Consider the following 23,513-nt stretch of genomic DNA (forward strand, 5'->3'; position numbering starts at 1 on the left):
ACTGTGGATGCAGTGCTACTGGTATAAGGTGCTTATGCTGGTCCAGTTTATTCCAGTATGGGTCGGGGAATAAGCTAAATCAGTATAAGCACATTTATACCCACTACTACTGTGTCCACACTAGAAGCTGTACCAGTATGACTATATTGGTAAAAAAAAAAAAAAAATCCCCCCTGCCCCTAAGTGATCTAGTAACTTCTATCTGGACACAATCTGTGTGTAGAGCTGACCCAAGTGAATAGGGCAGAAGGGAGTACATTCAATCCCTCCTGAGAACACTGTAGGCAGCTGGAAGACAGAGGAATGCAACTAGCTTATAGAGGTTACAAGCTAGAGAGTCTGCTTGAATAAAGAATTCAGTCTCCTCTTTCTGGCTTGCTCACTCTGCTCCAGGATCTGCAAGACAGCATGAATGGGGAGCCCCATAACATCAGTGGGGCACAGTCACTTTTCTGATCACACCTGCGCTTTAAAGTGATGCCAAAAAACCTGTTTGGTACCTCAGATGTCTGCACCCATCCAGCATATGATCCTCACAGAGCAGGGGGGGTGGGGGCAGTGCTCAGGGGTTCCCTCCTGAAGGAACAGCCACTAGGCTGGGTGCCAGCCCCAGGATAGGCTGGCCCCTCAGGTAGCAGTGCTGCAGTGCAACTTGGTCATCAAGAACATATGCATTTGCAGACAGTGATGTTCTAGAGCCCCCGTCCTGCCGTGTGAAGGGCAGAGCCTTTGCAGTCAAATCCTAGCTACTGGCTCAGCCAGACCGTGCTTTACGTCTGGCAAAGAAAATGATCCCAGCCAAGCAGCTCAGTACAAGAAGTACAGTGACAGGAATTATCACAATGGCCTTGTTGCACTGCAAGACTGAAGCAGGCACATTCTTCACCAGGGTGCCCTGGTAATGAGACGGGGATTCACACGTGTAGTCCTGAGGCCAGTCTGGCATCAAGGACTCTGTGCTCGCCAAGGCCTGGATCTCACTGGCACCCGCACATGAACAGTTGTAGAGATTCTGACCTGCCCTTAGGCTCTGCAGGTGTCTCAGAGACCGCAGCTGATCCCTTGGGAGACGAGAGATCAGGTTTCCATCTAGACTGAGGACTTCTAGAGCAGGATAGTTCTTGGCTGAGGGGACAGCATGCAGCCTGTTGTTGGACAGGTGGAGTTTCTTCAGGAAGGGGAGTGCAAGGTCTAGAGCATGAAGGTTATTGGAACTCACATCTAATACTTCAACACTGGGGGGCAGAGGCAGGGTGATGTGATCTAAGCCCGTGGTGGACAAGTTGAGGATGCGGAGGGATGGTTGCCACTGACATGAAGAGGAGGGGATAGCCAGGAGGTCATTCTGACTCAGGTCTAAGTGGACGAGCTTCTCCAGATGGTGCAGCATTTCACACACAGTGTGGAAGGAGCTCAGATTGTTGCGATGGAGTTTTAATACTTGGAGTTGTGGGAAAGCCCCCTGGCAAAATGAAGGCCTCATGCTCTGGTCTTGGAGGTGGTTTTCCGACACATCCAGATAGCGTAAGGTTCTGAAAACCTTGCCAGTGCTGCATGGAATGTAGGTGACCTGAGACTGTGTCACAGTCAGATTCTGCAGGGTCTCCAGCCAGCCACTCAGGTGGGCGAAGTCTTTGTCTCTGTCAGTCAGGGAGGTGGAGGTCACGTTATGGAAGCGTAATGAGGAGACAGGCAGAATTAACCTGTCCATGTGGAACCAGCTGGCATTTCCAAGGAAAGTGCAGCTTTCAAACTCGAGCTCTGTAATATGCATGTAGTAAACGAACTTCATAACAGCTGCCAAGAGAACCTCCGGCACGAGAAGATCTCCAAAGACAATCTTGGTCACCTGCAGCGACTGCAGTATGTTGAGCACCGATTGCTCTACTGTGATTGATGCAAAACCTGCATATTTCTCCAAGTTTCCTCCTCGAAGCTCGAAGACAAAGGCATGGAAACACTGAAAGAGGTTTCCCATGTTTTTCAGATCCAAAAGAGAGCAGGTGCAATGACTTTGGGACTTATTGAAGGAGCAGTCACCTACTACCTCAGAGAGTTTCAATCCTGTGAGCAGGATAACCACAAACAGCGGAGAGATGTGCATGATGAATAGCCTAGAAAACAGAAGAGCAAGAGTAAAGCCCAGGCCTTTGCTGTTACAGAGCTGGGGCTGCAGGCAGTAACATTCAATGAAGCCAATGGGAGGCGAGGGGTGATCCCTGGAGCCTTTGCTCAGTGCAATACAAGCACCAGAACAAGGCTAGGATTATTCACAGGACATTGTTCCTGAGTCCAGTACTGGGCACCAATAGAAGGGCATGTGAGCATTCCCCCTGCACAGCAACCTCCAGGGGAGAATGAGGGTGGAAGAGAGTTAGGTGAGAGCGAGTCCAGACTTTGGTGAGAGCTACCACCTTGGACTCAGGGATTGATTTGATGCTTGCTGGCACTGCTGGAAGCCTCAGTTCTGGGTAGGTTTTAGCCAGTTCCTCCTACCAGTAATGGAGTGCTTGTTCAGTGAGTGCTGTTAGCTCAGGCATGGTCTCCAAGGCATTGGGATGAAGGTGGGTGGCCTCTATTACTAGTCACACAACGCCTCAGTGATGTGACACCAGGTAAAACCCTGGTCCCATTCAAATCCAGGGCAAAACATCCACTGGCTACCATGGAACTTACAGCATCAGTCCCAGCTGGAAGCCAATGGAGCTAAGCTGAGGATCTGGCCCCCAGAGCTTTAGGAGATGTCACAGCCAAGTCCAGAGATGGATCTGAGCCACAAAGTTCAGGCCTGGATCCAGCTTCAGATTTGCCCAAAGGCTGGAGGAGATACTCAGCTCCATGGTGTCTCTAGTTACATTGTCCCTTCATGAGGATTCTCACCTAGATCTGGTTTACGGGCCAGCAGTGATTCCTCGTCCCTCCCATCCCAGTGAACATGCAGCAGCCAGTGGAGGAGAGTTGGTATTTCACCCCACACAAAGCCTGTTTCTCTTCACAGGCAGAGCTGTGCCTCACCCTGCCAGCAGCCCCATTTGGATGGGAATCTGCCCATTTCCCACCCCTCAACAATCCCCTCCAGCAAAGAGAGCTGCTTCGTCCCACCCAGCCATGAAGGACTTCTCAATGCTCGAGTGCCAGTTTGAATCCTGTGCACTGGGGCGGGGGGGAAGGCTGCCAAACCCCAGGCTGGGGAATCTCTTCCTATTAAGTGCCCTGGCAAACCCAAGGGCACAGCAGGAGGAGATGCTAGAAATGGCAAATCACACAAGAGAAAGTATGGTCTAGTGGTCAGAGCACAGAACTGGGGGTCAGTGACTCCCTTCTTTTATTCAAAGCTCTGACAGTGGCTCACTGTGCACCCTTGGGAAGGTTAGTTCACCTCTCAATGCCTCAGTTTCCCTATCTCAAACTGGAGTTCTAACAACTACCAACCTCACAGGGAGTGGTGAGGGATCATTCAGTAATATACATACAACACTAAGAATGTGTAAACTGTGGGGTCTGGTTATTCTATATGACTGAGTGACCCGGATCAGGACTGTTGATGGGCAGTCCAAAAAGTGCCAGCAGTTAAAGGGTTAAAAGCTGGTAAAGAATGCTTTGCTTGTTTTGCAGAGGTGTATTTCCCAGGTGCCCCTGCATGACTGGAGGAGCAATCACATTTCATCAGCATTACAGAGGGGTTATTGTTAAAGGACTCACCTGCCAACTTGGATTTGCAATATTTTCCTGCCAAGGAAGCGGCTCAATTCCTTTAGCTTTTGGGAGACCTTGATTAAGATGTCAGTGGTTTTCTCTTGTGAGCTGCTTTACTCTCCTGCATGGGACCCTCCTTCACTCAAAACCCTTCACTTACTGCTACTCACTGTCACACAGTTTCCCAGTTGCTACTTCCTTTTGCACAAATCTATTCTGTTTGTTTCCTGAAACAGAACTGCAGTTGGGAAATACTAATGGGTATAAGGCATTTCATAATCCTTCCCAAATCCTCCACGCCCAGAATGCTGTCTGGGCCAGCAGTGGGCCTGACCAAGACACCGAAAGGGGAAGAACTGGGTTTCCTGTGCCCCAGCTGCCCAGAAAGCTAAGGAGATCTTGCTTTGATTTCCTTATAGTATGCTTCTCCTCTGAAAAGTACCTCTGTCCAAACGACATTGCAGGGTTCCAGGTTTGTCTGACTTTGAGGAAGGGATGGAATGAGGGCGGGGCGAGGGCAGTGCAGGAGTGGGGCCAGGGCTGGGCGGGGGGGTCGAGCACCCAGTGGGAAGAGTGGAAGTTGGCGCCTATGCCCAAGAGCGCGCTTGATTCTTGATTCTCAGGTCCCAGGTGGAGTTAGCAGAGTTTAAACTAGGGCTGTCAAACGATCAAAAAAATTAATCGCGATTAATCGCACGATTGAAAAAAATAATTGCCATTAAATTGCACTGTTAAACAATAATAGAATACCATTTATTTAAATATTTGTGGATGTTTTCTACATTTTCAAATATATTGATTTCAATTACAACACAGAATACAAAGTGTACAGTGCTCACTTGATATTTATTTTTGATTACAAGTATTTGCACTGTAAAAAACCCCAAAGGAAATAGTATTTTTCAATTCACCTGATAAAAGTACTGTAATGCAATCTCTTTATCATGAAAGTTAAACTTACAAATGTAGAAGTATGTAAAAAAAACCTGCATTCAAAAATAAAACAATGTAAAATTTTAGAGCTTGCAAGTCCACTCAATCCTACTTCTTGTTCAGCCAATTGCTCAAACAAGTTTGTTTACATTTGCAGGAGATAATGCTGCCCGCTTCTTGTTTACATTGTCACCTGAAAGTGAGAACAGGTGTTCTCATGGCACTGTTGTAGCCAGCGTCGCAAGATATTTATGTGCCAGATACGCTAAAGAGTCATATGTCCCTTCATGCTTCAACCACCATTCCAGAGGACATGCGTCCATGCTGATGACAGGTTCTGCTCGATAATAATCCAAACCAGTGTGGAATGATGCATTTTCATTATCTGAGTCAGATGCCACCAGCAGAAGATTGATTTTCTTTCTTGGTGGTTCGGTTTCTTTAGTTTCTGCATCAGATTGTTGCTCTTTTAAGACTTCTGAAAGCATGCTCCACACCTCGTCCCTCTGAGATTTTGGAAGGCACTTCAGATTCTTAAACCTTGGGTCGAGTGCTGTCGCTATCTTTAGAAATCTCACATTGGTACCTTCTTTGTGTTTTGTCAAATCTGCAGTGAAAGTGTTCTTAAAATGAACAACATGTGCTGGGTCATCATCCGAGACTGCTATAACATAAAATATATGGCAGAATGTGGGTAAAACAGAAGAGGGGACATACAATCCTCCCACAAGGAGTTCAGTCAGAAATTTAATTAACACATTATTTTTAACGAGTAGCATCAGCATGGAAGCATCCCCTGGCATATGTGTGTGTGTGTGTATGTGTATATATATATATACACACACACACACACAGTAAGTAGTACCTTACTAATTGAGCTGTCCCAAAGGGTGGAAGATTTGGGTCCACAATTAATTATAAGAAAACAGAGCCCTATAGAAGTATTGTATACAGGTGTAGAAACTACTAGCATGCAAACTGCATAATCTGTGTGTGACGTTCCCCTGGTGTTATCTCGGCCGGTGATCCGCTAGGTCACTCCAATCCTCGACTCTGGGAGCCATCCTTACCCTGCTGTGCTGTGAGAACCCCCACACCTGGACTGTTCACACACAGCCTCTGGCATGTAAGATGCTTGGATTGTGCAACTAGCCAATATCTCTGGTCCCAGACACAACCCTAGGAACCTCTGTCTTGCAGTGTCCAGTTATGCCCACTGGACGCTGCAAGTTTATATGAGTTTGTCAATTTAACAAAGGAATTGATACATACCAGGCTTGTTATCCCCAGGGGAGTCTCTGACATGCTTCAAACCAAACACACTGCTTTAGGTAGAATAAACAAACAAATGTATTAACTACAAAGATAGATTTTAAGTGATTATAAGTCAAAGCACAAGAAGTCAGATTTGGTCAAATGAAATAAAAGCAAAATGCATTCTAAGCTGATCTTAACACTTTCAGTGCCCTTACAAACTTAGATGCTTCTCACCACAGGCTGGCTGGTTGCCCTTCAGCCAGGCTCTCCCCTTTGATCAGCGCCTCAGTCACTTGGTGGTGATGTCTGTAGATGTAGGTGGAAAAGAGAGGAAGAGCATGGCAAATGTCTCTCCCTTTTATCATAGAATCATAGAATATTAGGGTTGGAAGAGACCTCAGGAGGTCATCTAGTCCAATCCCCTGCTCAAAGCAGGACCAACACCAAATAAATCATTCCAGCCAAGGCTTTATCAAGCCAGGTCTTAAAAACCTCTAAGGATGGAGATTCCACCGCCTCCCTAGGTAACCCATTCCAGTGCTTCACCACCCTCCTATTGAAATAGTGTTTCCTAATATCCAACCTAGACCTCCCCCCTGCAACTTGAGACCATTGCTTCTTGTTTTGTCATCTGCCACCACTGAGAACAGCCTAGCTCCATCCTCTTTGGAATCCTCCCCCTTCAGGTAGTTGAAGGCTGCTATCAAATCCCCCCTCACTCTTCTCTTCTGCAGACTAAATAACCCCAGTTCCCTCAGCCTCTCCTCGTAAGGCATGTGCCCCAGCCCCCTAATAATTTTCATTGCCCTCCGCTGGACTCTCTCCCATTTGTCCACATCCCTTCTGTAGTGGGGGGACCAAAACTGGATGCAATACTCCAGATGTGTTCTTTCTTCCGTCTTGGCTTTGCCCCACCCCCCTTCAGAGTCAGGTGAGCATTACTTCATCGTAGTCCCAAACTGACCAAAGGAAGGGGGGTGACTCACTGGAGAGTCCATAGATCCTTTGTTGCTGTTTAGGCCAGTGTCCTTTGTTCCTGTGAGGCTGGGCTGGGTTTGTCCCATATATGCCCTGATGAGTATGAACTGCCCCTCTGCTCTTGGAGAATTTTTGCCTGGGCTTGTTTTAAGCCACGAGGACACATTTTCAGCCTCATAACTATATAAATGAAATTACAACCTATAACGTTACTGTAACAACAATTACTGTAACATTACTATAACAACAATGCTCAGTGCATCATGAGCCTTCCAAAGACACCCAATGTGACAAACTTTGCATTGGATACTACACAATCATTTTATAAGGATGAACACGGGGGTGCTGGGTGTTCCCTCGAGATACAGAACATTACAATTTGGCAGTTACTGCTAGAGCAGATTACACTCAAATCAGATTATAAACATTACTTTCCTATCATTCAAGGGAGTCAGCATGGAAGTTATATGGGGTTGATCCTACTCTCACTGAAGTCAAAGGCAAATCCTCCATTGATTTCAGTGGGGCAGAATCCAGATGTTAATGGGCCCATTTCTAACCTCTGAAGCTGTGCCTGCAAAATGTGCATGTGTGGGGGAATTTACTTGAGAAAAGAGTTTCAAGGATGAGTCAAATCCCTCAGTAATAGAGTCCCATAGTCACTATCTGGACTAGAAACTCTTGGGAGGAGTGGCACAACTAACACCTGGCTAACAGGCAGTGCCACATACTGAAAGTTCACCAAAGGAGCCAGGGAAGGGGGGAAGGGATAGCTCAGTGGTTTGAGCATTGGCCTGCTAAACCCAGGGTTGTGAGTTCAATCGTTGAGGGGGCCATTTAGGGATTGGGGCAAAAATTGGGGATTGGTCCTGCTTTGAGCAGGGGGCTGGACTAGATGACCTCCTGAGGTCCCTTCCAACCCTGATATTCTATGAAGGCTGCAGAAAGTGGAATACAGCACAATTCCCCAATGCGTTCTCTGGTGAAGCCTCCTGATCTACATCCCCAGGGCTTCCCTGACCGACACAGTCAGGGCCAACCATGTCCAGGGCGCCTGTCCCCTGGCAGCCCCTTCTGACTAGGGGAGACCACCTGTGTTTCAAAGGAAACAAGGACAATTATATGGGAAATACAGAACAAAGGGTAGTTTAAAGGGCCGGCCTCTCCTGCCCATCCAGATAGTATATCCACAGTAAAAATCCTCCATCTATCTCACAGGTCAGATCTTCAGCATGATTATTGCTTGAGAGAATGTGTCTGACCAGTCACTTCTTAGTGGCTCTTTACTGAACAGGAGACGTGGGGATTTTTGGCACCAGGAACAGGACGTCTCTTGAAATACCCTTGTTCCCAGTTGATACACCCCAGGACACACCCAAGGCCCCCAACCCCCCAGCAGCCCTCCTTGTCACACATGGCTCCCTCTCTCAAGGGGTCTCCTGGGGAAGGCAGATCAGCATTGTATATTGTTAATGCTGTTGCAAGCATTGCAGAATATTTTGGGAAGGGTCAAAGGTGTAAGTGCGTGTGGAATGGAAGATTCTTTTGCAGGCTGTGAAAGGCCATGGAGGAAGGAGAAAGAGAGCAGAGAACGGGTTAACTCAACACTACAGTTAGCAAGCTCAGTTCGACAATAAGAGCTGGCCCCAGTCCAAGGTCACATCCTCACTGTTACCCAACCCCCACACTAACACACCTGGAACCCCCAACTCCCTGGAGTGATTGGACCCTCCAATCACTGGCACCCAGGACCCCAAAACGTCCTGGGAACCCCCCTCACTGACATTTGGGGTCCCCCAATCTCTGGGGACTACCCTCACTGACATCTAGGACCCCCAGGGAACCCCCCGCACTGAAACATGCAAGCCCCCCAGCCCCCTGGGATCCCCTCACAGCCCCCTTGGGACCCCCCTCACTGATCCCCCAATGCTCCTGGGACCCTCCTCACTGACACCCCTGGGACCCCAGCCCCCTGGGAATCCTCCCAGTCCCCTGGGAACCCCGCAGCTTGACACCCTCGGGACCCCCCTCACTGACACGCCAGGAACCTCCAGCCCCCGGGACCCCCGTTACTGACATCCCGGGACCCCCAATTCCCCCCTCACTGACTCCTTCCCTCCCGCCGACTCCGGCCCCCCCAGCACCCGCGCCCCAATCTCCACAGAACCCGGGATCCGAGGCCTGCTGCAGCCGGTCAGACCGGGACCTCCCGTAGAATGCCGTGCCGCCGCGGCTCGGGCCCGGCTCCCGGAAGCGCGCGGTCCCCGGCCGCCATCTTCCCCGCTGGAGCCGGCGGCGGCTTCCACCCGCCGCCTCGGCCGCGATCGGGATGTGGAGCCAGAGGAGCTCCCGGTACCGGCCCGATGCCAGCGGCCTGGAGGAGCTGCGGGCCCGCCGGCGGGAGCAGGAGTCAGGTCCGGGCCCGACAGAGCCGCCGGGCCCAGGCCTGGGGACCCCGGCTGGGCCCTGCAGGAGCCAGTCTGGGGGGGTGGTTCTGGAGGTCCGGGCAGCTGGTTCGGTTGGGGGCAGTTGGCTCTGGATCCTTGTGTCTGGGGGGTGGGGGTCTTGGGAGGGGGATCTGGGCTGAGAGGAGTTGCTGCCGTTCTGGGAAGGGGGTTCAGACCCCTGGGGACCGGGCTTACTGCCAGGGACTGAGAAACAGACACTCTTTTCTATTTGAGCATAAGCTTCAAATGCATGCAGTGGAAAATACAGTAGGAAAATATATATATCTTGCATCTGATTAAGTGGGCTTTAGCCCACAAAAGCTTATGCTCAAATACATTTGTTAGTCTCTAAGGTGCCACAAGTACTCCTTGTTCTTGTTGCTGATACAGACTAACATGGCTACCACTCTGAAACCAGAGACTCTCTTGGGTCTAGTGCTCTGATCTGCAAGCTTGGGTCTGGAACAAGAGTCTTGGTCCCTGCAAAGGGGCCAAATCTGGGTGTGATCTGAGCCATGCTCCTAGGAAGTGGGGTTGGGCTGGGCCTTTGGAGAAGAGGTGTCCATGTAGGGTAAGATCTGATCTATTTGTTTCAATAATTGGGTCTGGGGAGGGGTCTTGTCCTCTTATTCCTCTCCCTCACTCCCCCCCCCCCTTAGGAATCACAGGTGGTTTGTTACTGTATTCTAGACCCTCTTGATATTGCAGCTGGTGGATTCATAACACTGATTCTCGTTGGCTTGTCTGGGGAATAGTGCAACAAAGCCTGCTTTCATGCTAGGTTTTGATTTGTCCATAGAATGGAAGCTGTCATGGTTCCACTACCTACATTATCATACTACTCCCTCTCTCCCTGTCTCTGGTGGGGGCAGTAGCTCCTTCTCTTCGCAGTCCCAAAAGATTCAGTTCTTGGCCCTCTCCTCCTTCTTTGTCTATCTTCTCTAGCTCAACTTTGGCACTGATGATACTCAGCTATATTTCCTCATAGACCTTTATTGAGTTCTCTCATGTCTTGACCAGGTAAACTGGTGGGCTTCATGTCAGCATCCGTCACCTGGATGTCTCAAAATCAGAAAGTGCCTCTGCTGCATCTTCAAACACACCTCCAGCTCCTCTGTTTTCCTTTTTGGTTCAGATCTTCCCCAAACGTTTCTTTTTCCACCTATGCCTAGTGGCCTTTTACTAGCCCCATAACACTCTCCATGTATTTCACTGCCTCAGCTCCAACTCTGCTTCAACTCGTCATCCAGGCCAGTGTCACCTCTTGCTTTGACTTGCAGCTCCCAAGTCTATGGCCAACGTAGGACCTACCTTTCCAAACTCCATTGTGCAAAGATTATTTATTTATTTGTAATAAATCTGTCTAAAATCACCTATAATTTATGGTTTCAGAGTAGCAGCCATGTTAGTCTGTATCCGCAAAAAGAAAAGGAGTACTTGTGGCACCTTAGAAACTAACAAATTTATTTGAGCATAAGCTTTCGTGAGCTACAGCTCACTTCATCAGATGCTAAATCGGATAATTTATGGGAAAAACATCTAGACACTGGCATAGGTGATTTTATAGTCGCAGAAAGAGACAAACAGCAGCTTCTCCTCAACCCAAAAAAGAGCAGTGTTTTGTGTGGGGTGAAAACTTGTCTTGAGCTGGAAAGCTGTGTTGTTGTCAGTAATCAGGTTGGTTTGTTTGCAGCTCTGAGGAAGGCCCGGAGGCAGCAGCAGTTGGTCAGTAAGAGACTTCTGCGAGAAGACAGCCTGGTGAATGGAGACGGGCAGGCTGGAGTGGAGATAGCAGCAGAACCTCTGTCTGAGCAGGAGGTGAAGGGTTTATACCATTTGTCTCTGGTTCTAGGTATTCACTGCAATGTCTTTCACTGGCCCTAGCCTCTGTTAATAATAATAATAATAATAATAATTAATAATAACGATACTAAGTTCATATAGCTGGTTGGATTCCATAGTGTTTTACAGACTGCTATATAAGCTCTAGCTGTAGCACCTAGGTGCCAGGGTTAGTATCAATACCCTTTAGAAGAGTGCCATGGCATCTTGAATGACCATAAGTGATCATGCCTTTAGGCATGTGATTTTTACCCTGCAGCTGTGCTTGACATCCACTCAGCTGTTTGTTTTCCGCCAGATTTTGCAGCTGCTGAGGGATGTCCAGAGGGGAACAGAGGAGAGGAAGAAATTGTTGAGTCGCCTTCGACAGGGACTGCAGCACAAAGAGACGCAGCAGAAATTTGTCAGGTTAGCCAGTCTGTGCTTCCATGCTATGACCAGTCCCAGGCACGGCTAGTCTGTGCTCATAAAGGATCCAGCTAGCAGTGGGCCTCTCTGGTAGTGGCCATTGCAAGGACATGGCTGTGGATCCACTTAGACGGGGATGGGCCCACGTATCCTCTGTAGCAGGGATCAGTGTAGCTATTTCTGTGATATGGGAAATTTTGCTGTGGTTGGGAGTGTGGCTCAAGTATCTGCATTAGAAAATGTCTCCATCCCTTTCTTTTCTGTGACCACTTCCTTTTCCCACTGAGAGAAGAGCTTACGTTATGTGGGCCAGCGCCCTAGATAGCCTGGCCCGAATGCCTTTGTGCTCTGCTGGGTTGCGGATGAGGCTGAGCTGGGAGAGTCCCACTGGAACAGAGGAGGTTATGGGGGAAAGCTGGACGCAGCCGCTCTAGACTGCCAAAAGGAGGCTGAGAGCTTGCAGGACATGACTCTATCTGATTTTGATCAGGGAAATATATTGCAAAGGATTCCTACAAGGCTCTTCACTGTGCTCGAGAGAGCTGTGTGCTGTACTCTCCTGTCTGCGTGGTTTGCCTGAGACTTCATCCTGCTCATGTTCTTATAGGGAGAGCTGTCCGGCATTGCAGTTCCCTTCTGGCTGGACAGGGACAGCTTTGTTAGGCTCTCTGCCATGCCACATAGTGGTGGCAAAGTGACTTCAGAAGGCAGCAAATTTGGCTGCTCAAAGACAGGAAAGGGGGGGGGGGAAGGAATAAGAGAAAATATTGTAAAAGAAGTGGGACAAAGTCAATATCCAAACACTGTGCCAAATCCAGCCCTGTGTAACTGCAGTGAAGTCAGAGCTGTGAGAGCAGGAATTAACCTGGCCCTTTCAAGTCAAGTGGTCTGAGGAATGGCCAGGCCAGCGCATGAACTGGGCAGGTTTTTGGTGCCTGGTCCCTGAGAGACAACTTGCCTTCCTGACCCTGGGACATCAGGGTGGGAGGAGTTGTGTGTGTTTTGGGAAAGGGGGGGCAGCAGAATGAAACAATGTCATGTTTTGCTTTTGCAGGTTGGAGGGCAGCATGCGGGTCCTGATCGGGCTCTTCACCAGCAGCTTGGCCAACATACAGATGGAGGCAGCTCGCTGTCTGCACGAACTCTCACACTCCAGTGACCCTGCTGTGGCTGAGGCGTGTTTGCCAGCAACCTCCTATCTCCTGACCTATCTCTCAGGACACAGTGTAGAATTCACAGTAAGATGCGGGCCTGTATTTCTCCATTGTTCTTGCATCTGCTGGGCTTTCATTAGTGGTTGGACTTCTGAGATTGAGTGGCCAAAATGTAGCCCATTGGCCAGATGCAGCCCACAAAGGTCTCCAGTAGAGTCCTTCAGCTGCCCTCCTCTTCAGGACAGAGCTACATCTTGTAGAGACTACAGGTGCCCCGTGCAGTGCTCCATCAATGGCTTCCTGGCTGAAGGTAGAACAGTGGCCCTGTAGTCTCTGTGATGCATCTCTACAATGAATAAAAGAGAACTGCTTGACACAATGTATTTAGACTTTCAAAAGGCTTTTGACAAAGCCCTTCATAAGAGGCTACTAAAGAAGCTAAATAATCAGGGGTAAAAGGCAAAGTATTGTTGTGGATCAAAAATGGGCTAAAGACAGGAAATGAAGAGTAGGAATAAATTATTGGTTTTCATGATGGCAAAGGTTGACAGCCGAGTGCCTCATGGTTCCATGTTAGGTCTGATATGGTTTAATATATTTATTAATGCACTGAAAAGAGGGGTGAACAGTGACGTTGCAAAATTTGCAGAAAGCTATTGAGGTTAGTCAAGTCCCGATAAGACTGTGTGGGACTTAACCAAGCTAGGTAATTTGCAACACAAGGCAGCTGAAGAGCAGTGCAGATAAAGGCAAAGTAATGCACGGTGGAAGGGAAAATGTATACTATTCACACATCTCACAGGGGTTTAAATTAACTATCAGCTCAGGAAAGGGACAGACAGTGCAATGAAGACAGCTAGTGAATGTGTAGCTGCAGTGCAAAACCCAAGCAGGATGTTACAGTGTAGAAGGAGTGAGATAGAGAATAATCCAGAAAATAATCGAATGTCTTTATAGAAATGGATGGTACAGCCTTAGCTGGAGACTGTATGTAGAACTGGCTCCCCATTTCAAAAAGTGTGGTGCAGAAATAGGGGGGGCTCAGAGATGGGCGATGAGAATGATTATGTGCTGGAAAAACTCTCCTGTGAAGAGAGATTGGAATAACTGGTATTGTTACTTTAGAGAGGAGACAAATAAGAGGGAACAAGATAAAAATCTATAAAAGGATGAATGGCCTAAAGAAGGGAGATCGGGGACTTCTGTTCTCCATGTCTCATAACACAAGAACAAGGGGACACTTAATGAAACTGAATTAAAGGTGGCAAATTCCAAACTGAGAAAGGAAATACTTCTACACTCAGTGTGTAATCAGACTGTGCAACTCACTGTCACAGGATGTCATTGTGGCCAATGCGATTCAAAGAGGGTTTGGACAGTCATATGGCTAACATGAATAGCCAAAGTTAATGCAAACAAAGTCTTGGAAGGGATTAAAAAAAACCCACTAACTCTTCAGGGTTTAAGTCAGTCTCTAACTATTGTGGGTTGAAGTGAGACCTTCATAGGGGACAGACCATCCCACATCTATCTCCCTATCTGCCCCTTCCTCTGAATCATCAAGTAGTCTGAAGCATCTGGCACTGGGTACTGTCTGTGATAGGAGGCTGGATTAAATGGACCTTGAGTCTGACCCATCTGGCAGTCTCTGTGTTCCTATATTGCAGAGGAGGTTAGCTACACCGCACTCCAGCAAGTATGTCCTTTGGATTCTTGTTGTTGATAGTATGACCCTCAGATGCACTAAATTTGTGTGCCTGTGTCTAGCTAGCCAGGAGTCTCCTGCACAAGCAGAGAACGCTGTGCTAGGTAAAGTGACTCAGTTAGCAGTAGATTCTCTGGCTCTGCTGGTCCTGGAAACCACATCTCTCTTGCCATTAGTGCAGCATTCATGCATCTCAAGGTGCTGTTTGTTGCTCTCTAGTGCAAATATCGCCATAATACCAGTAGGGGGCACTCTCATCTGGTTGGATTGGCGGGACACTTGTGGCACATAGGGAGCATAACTGTGGTCCCCCACGTCTGTGTTTTAGGAGCTGTGTTTGTACACGCTGGGGAACTTGGCAGTGGAGAGTGATGCCGTGAGGAAGCAACTTTTACCTCAAGGCATTATTCCAGCCCTGGCATCCTGTATCCAGGTGAGTGATCCAGCTAGCCTATCTCTGGCTCTTCCTATGAGCCTTGCCAAGCAGGAGGGGGTATTTCCCTGCGTTCTTGAACTAGTGGCTTAGTGTAGTCACTAAGAGCTTGTATGAATGGCACAGCATCGCTTCCTGTCACGGGGCAGGCCGTGTGCAGAGGGCACTCTGCAGAGAGCTGAGCCCAGTTGCGGGTGCAGCTGGGCATACGCCATGTGCACTGCCATGTACAATTTTAATTTCCTGGGGTAACATTTTGATGGTGGCTGACAGGGTTTTTATGCTCCTCCCTGGCTAGATCTCTCTGTCTCTTAATCACAAGTGATCACAGGCATGTCTGCCTTGTGAGCTTTCTGGGGGTCCTGGAGACTCAGAGGAATGGCTTGGCCATCACATGTACATATTTCAAACTAGCATGGAGCTGCGGTGAGACTAAGTTCAGCCTCTCTGCTTTACATTGAGTCATTTTGTAGATACTGGCCTTTCTCCTTTCACTGCTGACTCCTGCTGGGTTCTAAAAAAACCAGTTAGGACTCCTCGTTGTTTTTGTGGATACAGACTAACACGGCTACCCATCTGATAGTTGGGTTTGTTCTGTTGGCTCAGCCTTGTGCTCTTTGATTTCAGTCCCCTCATGTGGCAGTGCTGGAAGGCCTGGGCTACGTCCTGTCGCAGCTCCTGCAGGCCAGGGAAGCTCCCACCAAGATCATACCGTAAGCATCACTCCCTCCCCTTCCATCTGGACAGGGCACATGGCTGAGCACGGCATTTGCATCCTAGGGGCAGTTAGCATCCTCCTGGCACGTGTTATCTCTGTGATGTTAATATGCCGGAGCAGAACCCTGGCAAGGACACTGAGGTTTTGTACAGATCAGGACACTTTTCCCTGACCCCTCAGGTAATCAGCTTTCAGTAACCATAAGAGGCTGCGTGAAACCGAGGGGGCCAACAGAGAAATACTCTGGACACTTCTTCCTATTGATCCTAGTGCTACTGAAAGGAGCTGGCTTGACAGCCCTGGAGACTGAGGCCATCTACCCCCGTGTATTCTAGCATGGGCAGCATCAGTGCAAGCCGCCCCCACAACAACCTGTTGAGGTTCCTCTGCCTTGCCTGGGAAGGACTGTGTCTAGGGTTGAGGCGAGTTGAGGCTCCGAAGCCTCTCTGCAGAGCCTGCTAATGAGGTGGTTGATTAGTGCCAGCTGTGAGATTGTCCATGCTAGATGCTTGACCCCCCACTGGAACTGGACTGACATCCCCGACTCCTTTCACGTTATTACAGTTCTGGCCTCGTTGACAAACAGGAACATCCTGGTACATATTTACCAACAGATCTCGCATCTCGCCTCACGGGATGGAACCTGCCCAGTTCTCTGAGCATTGCTTTGGTGGACATGTATTTGGGGTCTGTCCTCCCTTGGTGGAGTGTCTCCTGTTCGGGGCTTTGGAAGCGCACTGAGGGTGTTAAACCCGAGCAGCTCTGGGGAGAGCGGTACAGTTACCCTCATCAGACAGCCCAGGTTTTTGCCCCGCGTGTGACAGTGTTGCTTGTACTCCTGCTTAATCCCTCTTTAAAATCCATGTTTCTCTTAACTCTCCTTTCTGGCCCCAGCTTGGTTCTGGACTCGGTTCTCCCACAGCACATGCTTCAATTGGTTAGCTCCAACCTGGAGCTGGGAATGGGAGTCGCCGTGGAGTTTTCTTGGTGTCTTCATTACATTGTGTGTAGGTAAATGCATTTAGTACTTATTGTATAGCTCCCCAAAGCTGCCTGGGGCTTTCCAGACAGATGGAAGAAGAGCCCGACCCCCAGTGTTTGGGAACAGAAAGAGAGGCTCCTTAGTCAGTTGCTTTAGCTCAGAGACTATCTCACTCTGTGTAACCCTCTCTCAGTCCCTTGGGGAGACCTCAGAGGGAGAGCTGAGTGTCATGGAGGGTTGTCCCTTGTGTGTGCATGGCTCTATCCACTGTGGTTGGGACCTATCAGTTCTCAAACCTGTTACTAGCCTCAGTTTGTGGGATTGCTGAGGACAGGTTGGCAGTGATCCTGGGGGGGTTTCACCCAGTGTGGGTTGTGGGTCACCTGCCAGCATTCTCTGGGTATATCTCACTTAATCATTCATTGCCCTGGGGGCCTTGGGCACTGGTGCACTTTGGTCCTTCCTGTTCTCTGCCTGTGGTACATAATAGTCGAGTCTCCTGGCGGCTAATTTTGGCTGCTGGGTTCAGTGTGTGGGTGCTGGGAGTGGCCTGTGGTATTCAGGGGTCAGACTAGATGGTCTGGTGGTCCCTGCTGGCCTTGTACTCTGTGGCACACCCAGTCTCGTGTTATTGACACTGAACTAGAGATTGTTCCTATCCCGGTGATTCTGCAGCTCTGTGACAGGTTTAGAGTAGCAGCCGTGTTAGTCTGTATCCGCAAAAAGAACAGGAGTACTTGTGGAGACTAACAAATTTATTAGAGCATAAGCTTTTGTGGGCTACAGCCCACTTCATCGGATGCATAGAAATCATAGAAGCTCAGGGTTGGAAGGGACCTCAGGAGGTCATCTAGTCCAACCCCCTGCTCAAAGCAGGACCAATCCCCAATTTTTGCCCCAGATCCTTAAATGGCCCCCTCAAGGATTGAACTCACAACCCTGGGTTAAGCAAGGCCAATGCTCAAACCACTGAGGCTAATTAATTGAGATGAGCTATTATCAGCAGGAGAAAAAAACTTTTGTAGTGATAATCAAGATGGCCCATTTAGACAGTTGACAAGAAGGTGTGAGGATACTTAACATAGGGAAATAGATTCAATATGTGTCTCTGTTGAAACCCAAGTTAATGGTATCTAGTTGGCATATTAATTCAAGCTCAGCAGTTTCTCATTGGAGTCTGTTTTTGAAGCTTTTCTGTTGCAAAATTGCCACCCTTAAATCTTTTACTGAGTGGCCAGAGAGGTTGAAGTGTTCTCCTACTGATTTTTGAATGTTATGATTCCTGATGTCAGATTTGTGTCCATTTATTCTTTTACGTAGAGACTGTCCGGTTTCACCAATGTACATGGCAGAGGGGCATTGCTGGCACATGATGGCATATATCACATTGGTAGATGTGCAGGTGAATGAGCCCCTGATGGCGTGGCTAATGTGATGAGGTCCTATGATGGTGTCACTTGAATAAATATGTGGACAGAGTTGGCATCAGGCCTTGTTGCAAGGATAGGTTCCTGGGTTAGTGTTTTTGTTGTGTGGTGTGTGGTTGCTCTATGAAGCTGTCCTCTTCTTTGAGCTTCCTGTCCTCCCCCTGTCTGCCCTCATGGCCCAGGTGCATGTAATCTTGGAGCTGTTGTTTTTGTAATCTGTTGCCTGGGATTGGTTTGAGATGAGGCTCTTGCCCTGTCCTCCTCCTGGTCTTCCTTGCTGCAATCCGCGATCTTGGGTTGCACTGTCACATGACAGCTTGCCACACTTGGAGAATTCCGTCTTGCAAAGGGAAGTGTGGTGTGAGGCGTGGATACCCCAAGACAGCTATAACCCTCTGTTTCCACATGCTTTTCCTTTTCTGAAATGTTCCCCTTTTAGGCTGAAATGTTCCAGAGTTAGCTGCTGCCCTCAGGGGGACCTGCTGTATAGAATCGGAGCAAAACCCCTTCTGTCAATTTCAACTTGAGAGAGTGTGAAACAACGCTACCCCCAATCTTTTAGCTGAGGCTCCAGCCAAACCAGCTGGTGCATGGACGTGAGCAGGCTGAGTGGTGCTGGCTGGTTTTGGGTTCGCTCCTTGAATTCATTGTTCCTGTAATGTTCCTTTCCCTTCATAGCCATGTGAACAACGTGCTGTTAATCTCCCAGGGGATAGTGTCAACCCTGGTGCTATTGTTGCTGGAACTGGCTTCTGTGATGTCAAAAGCAGCTACTGAGGGCCTGGAGTTGGTAAGTAGAGGCTGTAGAGGGTCTTAGCTGGTCAGCAGTGCCACGCGCCAGACCCCTGCTGTCTGAAGCACTACTGTGAATGAGGGGGAATGCCCCATGCTGCTGTTCTTACCGTTGCAGCTTATCTGTCCTGTGCTGCGGTGTCTGAGCAACCTGCTTGCGGAGGATGAGACAGAGGGCTGCAAAGTGCAGATCCAGGATGAGCGCCTCTTGGTGGCTTTGTTTCTCTTCATGCAGTACTTCCTCCAGCAGCACCCGTTCCTAGTGCAGGAGTGTCTCTGGCTTCTCAACAACCTCACAGGTGATTTTCCTATGTACCCTGGCTGGGCATAGCACCTAATGGGAATTCTCCTAGAATTTGCTACAGGAATAGAGTGACTAACATAGCTGATGGCTGGGGTTTCTGGGACTTGCCTCAAATCAAAGTCAGGGAGACTCACATTTTTTGTAGATCACCTCTGAGAAGGGACAGAGCTCCAAAGAGACCTTGAAACAGAACCTATGGTGCTGCTACGGCTCATTGGGCTAGGACTAGACTCATGAAGGAAGGGCACACCAGAGTCTCAATTTGGGAGACATAAGATAACACACCCATAGGCAGAACAGAAAACACAGGCGTTATCTTACTACCCACTTCATCATCCCAGTGTTCCCCAGTTCTCGAGTTCCTCTCCTTGGCCGCTCACAAGTTCATCCATCTCTGACATGTTCTGGGTGGTGTGCTTGATGAGACGCAGCATGACACTCCCTTCCCAGTGGAGTGGGGAATCCACTGTAGCTGCTAAAATTTCTTACTGTCTCTGATCTTCCATGCCCAGCTGTGCTGACACTGGTACTTTCACAACATCCCCCATCCTAGTGCAATGAGCACACAGACATATCAGACACATAGATGAACATGATATAACATGGGTGTTGTAAAGGAAAATCATGCATCGCCACTCTATTAGAATTCTTTGAGGAAGTCAACAAGCATGTGAATAAGGGTTATCCCGGTGACATAGTCTACTTGGACTTTCAGAACGCCTTTGACAAGGTCCCACACTATAGGCTCTTAGGCAAAGTAAGCAGTTATGGGATAAGAGGGAAGATCTGGATAAGTCAGTAACTGGTTAAAAGATAGGAGACAAAGGGTAGGAATAAATGGTCAGTTTTCACAGTGGAGAGAGATAAACTGCGGGCTCCACCAAGGATTTGTACTGGGACCAGTGCTGTTCAACATATTCATAAATGATCTAGAAATGGGGGTAAACAGTGAGGTGGCAAAGTTTCAAAACTATACAAAATTACTCAAGATAGCTAAGTCCAAAGCTGACCACAAGGAGTTACAAAGGGATCTCACAAAATGAGGTGACTGGGGAAAAAAATGGCAGATGAAATTCAGTATTGATACATGCAAAGTAATGCACACTGGAAAAAATAATCCCAACTACACATACAAAATGAGGGGTCTAAATTAGCTGTCACCACTCAAGAAAAAGATCTTGGAGTCGTCATGGATAGTTCTCAGAAAACATCAGCTCAATGTGCAGTGGCAGTCAAAAATTCTAACAACAGGGAACCATTAGGAAAGGGATGGATAATAAGACAGAAAATATCATGCCATTATATAAATCCATGGTACACACACCCTTTGAATATTGTGTTCAGTTCTGGTTGCCCCAGAATTGGAAACTATACAGAGAAGGGCAACAGAAATGATTAGGGGTATAGAACAGCTTCCACATGAGGAGCGACTGTTCAGCTTAGAAAAGAGATGAGTAAGGGGAGTACGATAGAAGTCTATAAAGTCATGACTGGTGTGGAGAAAGTTAATAAGGCAGTGTTATTTATGCCTTCATAACACGCAAGAATTGGGGATCACCCAATGAATTGAATAGGCAGCAGGTTTAAAACAAACATAAGGAAGCACTTCTTCACACAACACATAGTCAGTCTGTAGAACTCATTGCCAGGGGATGTTGTGAAGGCCAAAAGTATAATGGGGTTCAAAAAGGAATTAGATTCATGAAGGACAGGTTCATCAATGGCTATTAGCCAGGATTATCAGGCATGCAACCCCGTGCTCTGGGTGTCCCTAAACCTCTGAGTGGCAGAAGCTGGGACCGGATGACGGGATGGACCACTCAATAAATGCCTGTTCTGTTCATTTGTTCTGGAACACCTGGCATTGGCCACTGCTGGAAGACAGGATACTGGGCTAGCTGGACCATTGGTCTGATGGCCATTCTTCTGTCGAGTCTCTCCCCTTTTATAGCAGCAAATCCTCTGCTTCTCTACCTCAGTCAGTGCATGCTTCTGCGAGCCTCATCTGGAAGGCCCTTTCTCAGTAATCTGTTTGGGTTTCCTTAATACCTGTCTCCTGATCTTCCCAGCTGATGAGCCCATCTTCTGCTCTGCCGTGCTCACACTGGACCTGATCCCAGCCCTCTTGCAGCTCTTGCCCTGTTCCCGGATGGTGACCCTGCTGGTAGGGAATCTCTGACTACATGGGATATTGTGTTCTTTAGAGCAGTCAGTTTTCTGGGCCTCTGGTGACAGGTAGGAGCCACTGGAAGAGATTGTGCTCCTGTGGTTGGGCCCTGTACATAGGAGGTCCATGTGTATATCAGAGGTTTTATCAGCCCATGATGAAGGTAAGATAAGTACCCAATGCCTCACCGTAATTCGTAGCACTTGTGTGCGTGTCCTACCAGGTGTAATTCGTAACACCTGGTTAATTTACCTCTGTCCTATTTGGTTCTTTTTAAAGACAGTCCCCTCTTGCATTCCTTATTAGATTCTGTATTCATGCCTGCTTATGGAAGCTCTGACTGCATCCTGCCCTGGGAGGGTTTGGAGCCCATTGAAATGCTCTTCCCCATCCCAACTTGTATGTCATCCTGGGAGGAGTTGGCAGAATATGAGGGGAGCTGCCTGCCCAGGTTCTAGTCTCCTAATATGCCAGTGGATGATAAGCCATAGACCAACTGAAAGATGCTTCAAAATCCAACCAGCGAAAGAGGAACACACCCTAATGCAGTGCAGATAAAAGGAGCAGCTGGGATCTAGCGCTGCCAGCACTTGGGCTTGGAGGCAGCCCGTTCAAGAGAAGTACGCATGAAGGGGTTTCTAAGAAAGCACTTTCAAAGCTTCTTGAACGCCAACAGGAGCTGCTGCATACTCTACCTTTCCAGCAGGCTCAGTGAGGGAAAGGCCTGGACCAGCTTGTGCTTAAACAGGGAAAACCTGAACTAGTAGCTAGCTATTGCACCGCTCTAGTGTCTTCTGCAGGCAGGAGACTGCTTTAGCCATGGCTCCCCACCAAGCCTGCAGGGAGCTATCCTCAGGCCTTTGTGCAGCCCAGCCTGGCAGGCAGCTCCAGCGCGGAGTGACTCTGGGCACCCGGATGCTTGCCAGTGTACCAAGCCCCATGCTAAGCACAAGTAGCAGACTCTGCATGGCCTCAGCAGGGTTGTCACCCGCTCCAGAAAGCTCATCTCGCCCTGCCCTGGGGCCATGCAGACAATGACAGGTGAGTGGGGTTCTAGCATGCCAATCTCTGCCTTCGAAGGTTTGCTGTACTGCAGGGCTGTCTCCTTCGAGGGGTGACAGCATTTCCTGCTTCTCCCCATGTCCTCCCAGGAGGTGGAGTTACCCAGACTGCACCATCTTGCGGCAGGGAGACATACAGGACTGTGATAGATGGTTGGGTCTAGTCAATATAAAACTTGTGACCAACTTCAGTAATGTCAGTTCCCCGGGTGTCAGCTACTGAGCCATGCAGCTTGGGATATTCATGCCAGCTCCCTCTCTAGGCTCTGACTGTGCTGTGTAACATCGCCGAGAAGGGCCCTGCCTACTGCCACCAGCTGCACCAGAAGGCTGTGCTGCCCTCGCTGCTCAGCACCCTTGCTCTTTCTGATGGCCAGGTGGTGGGCCAGAGTCTGGAGCTGCTACATCTCCTCTTCCTGCACCTGCCAGAGGTAGGGCTCAGCTCAGGCCTCCAGTTTCTCTGCATTGTGCAGTGGCCGGGGAACCACAGTGGTAAACTAACAGCTACCACCTAACCTGAGTGGGGGAATTAAGAGGCTATGCTGTGGAAAGGTGCCAGGGGGAACCCTACTCCCTTAAGTCCTCTCTGTATCCAAAGAGCAAGGAGAGCACAATCCATGGGAACCTAGCTCCTGGGGTGGGAGGTACATTAGAAATTAATCCTTCAGCCCCTTTCCCAAGAATCAGGCATGATGGGTTCTATGATAGAGACCATGGAGAACTAGATCCACTCATGCCCCGTGGGCTGCTCAGCTGCCTCCATTAGGCTGGGCCTAGCTCTAATCTGCTGTCTGTCGTGGAACAGGCTGCTGACGACTTTCTCAGCCAAGCAGGACTGCAGGCCTTAGAACAGCACCAGGACAACCCCCAACTCCAGGAGCGAGTGAGGGCACTCAGGGAGACATACCTCCAGCCAGCTGCAGCCTCTCCGATCTCCCGCGCCAGTGCCTCAGCTGCTGTACTGCCCTCCTCCTAGACCACGCTGCATCCACTCCTGCTTCCCTTCCCATTTGCACTAATTCTATCCCATGGACTTTGTACATTGAGAAGTTATTTTGGAATTTAATAAACTATTTTACACTCTGCCCTCTGCTGTCACAGCGTGAAGCCAAACGCTAATAGGGCAGTGCCAGCTGATTTTACTGCCCCCCAGCTGTCTGGAAAGTCTATGGGGTGGTTCCCTAGAGAATGGCAGCCATAACTCAAGCC

The 23,513-nt window shown here is 48.8% G+C and overlaps 2 protein-coding genes and 1 long non-coding RNA gene across 5 annotated transcripts; 1 reads left to right on the forward strand and 2 right to left on the reverse strand.

Moving 5' to 3' along the window:
• Positions 1-373: 373 nt before the first annotated feature.
• On the reverse strand, positions 374-2,104 carry CD14 (CD14 molecule). The gene has a single exon (XM_074962138.1). It carries the CDS (start codon positions 2,102-2,104, stop codon positions 755-757), a length of 1,350 nt encoding a protein of 449 aa, XP_074818239.1. The 3' UTR covers positions 374-754.
• Positions 2,105-4,575: 2,471 nt separating this feature from the next.
• On the reverse strand, positions 4,576-6,892 carry LOC141992112 (uncharacterized). The gene is made up of 3 exons (XR_012640525.1): positions 6,121-6,892; positions 5,902-5,954; positions 4,576-5,293 (listed from the first exon to the last, which is right to left on the reverse strand). It is a non-coding gene; the product is annotated as an uncharacterized LOC141992112 (long non-coding RNA).
• A 2,248-nt stretch (positions 6,893-9,140) lies between these two features.
• TMCO6 (transmembrane and coiled-coil domains 6) lies at positions 9,141-23,385 on the forward strand. Of its 3 annotated transcripts, none has more exons than XM_074962141.1 (12): positions 9,141-9,278; positions 11,005-11,129; positions 11,452-11,561; positions 12,616-12,799; positions 14,749-14,853; positions 15,481-15,566; positions 16,466-16,582; positions 18,659-18,770; positions 18,891-19,071; positions 21,146-21,240; positions 22,568-22,735; positions 23,110-23,385. In XM_074962141.1, the coding sequence occupies exons 1-12, from the start codon at positions 9,194-9,196 to the stop codon at positions 23,278-23,280; spliced, it is 1,539 nt and encodes a 512-aa protein (XP_074818242.1). In that variant the 5' UTR covers positions 9,141-9,193; the 3' UTR covers positions 23,281-23,385. The 3 variants fall into 3 exon arrangements, with proteins under 3 accessions (XP_074818242.1, XP_074818240.1, XP_074818241.1); XM_074962140.1 differs by having other exon boundaries at positions 9,145-9,352; positions 10,982-11,129; XM_074962139.1 differs by lacking the exon at positions 16,466-16,582.
• Positions 23,386-23,513: the final 128 nt, after the last annotated feature.

The sequence above is a fragment of the Natator depressus genome, chromosome 8, assembly GCF_965152275.1.
Source record: "Natator depressus isolate rNatDep1 chromosome 8, rNatDep2.hap1, whole genome shotgun sequence".
Lineage (NCBI taxonomy): Eukaryota > Metazoa > Chordata > Testudines > Cheloniidae > Natator > Natator depressus.

What these genes read in the sequence shown, in the direction of transcription:
- CD14 (XM_074962138.1), bottom strand. Translation starts at nt 2,104, where the DNA reads ATGCACATCTCTCCGCTGTTTGTGGTTATCCTGCTCACAGGATTGAAA.
- TMCO6 (XM_074962140.1), top strand. Translation starts at nt 9,228, where the DNA reads ATGCCAGCGGCCTGGAGGAGCTGCGGGCCCGCCGGCGGGAGCAGGAGT. An exon ending in CCCGGATGGTGACCCTGCTG is followed by an intron (nt 21,241 to 22,567) that starts GTAGGGAATCTC and finishes CTCCCTCTCTAG; the next exon opens with GCTCTGACTGTGCTGTGTAA. An exon ending in TCTTCCTGCACCTGCCAGAG is followed by an intron (nt 22,736 to 23,109) that starts GTAGGGCTCAGC and finishes GTCGTGGAACAG; the next exon opens with GCTGCTGACGACTTTCTCAG.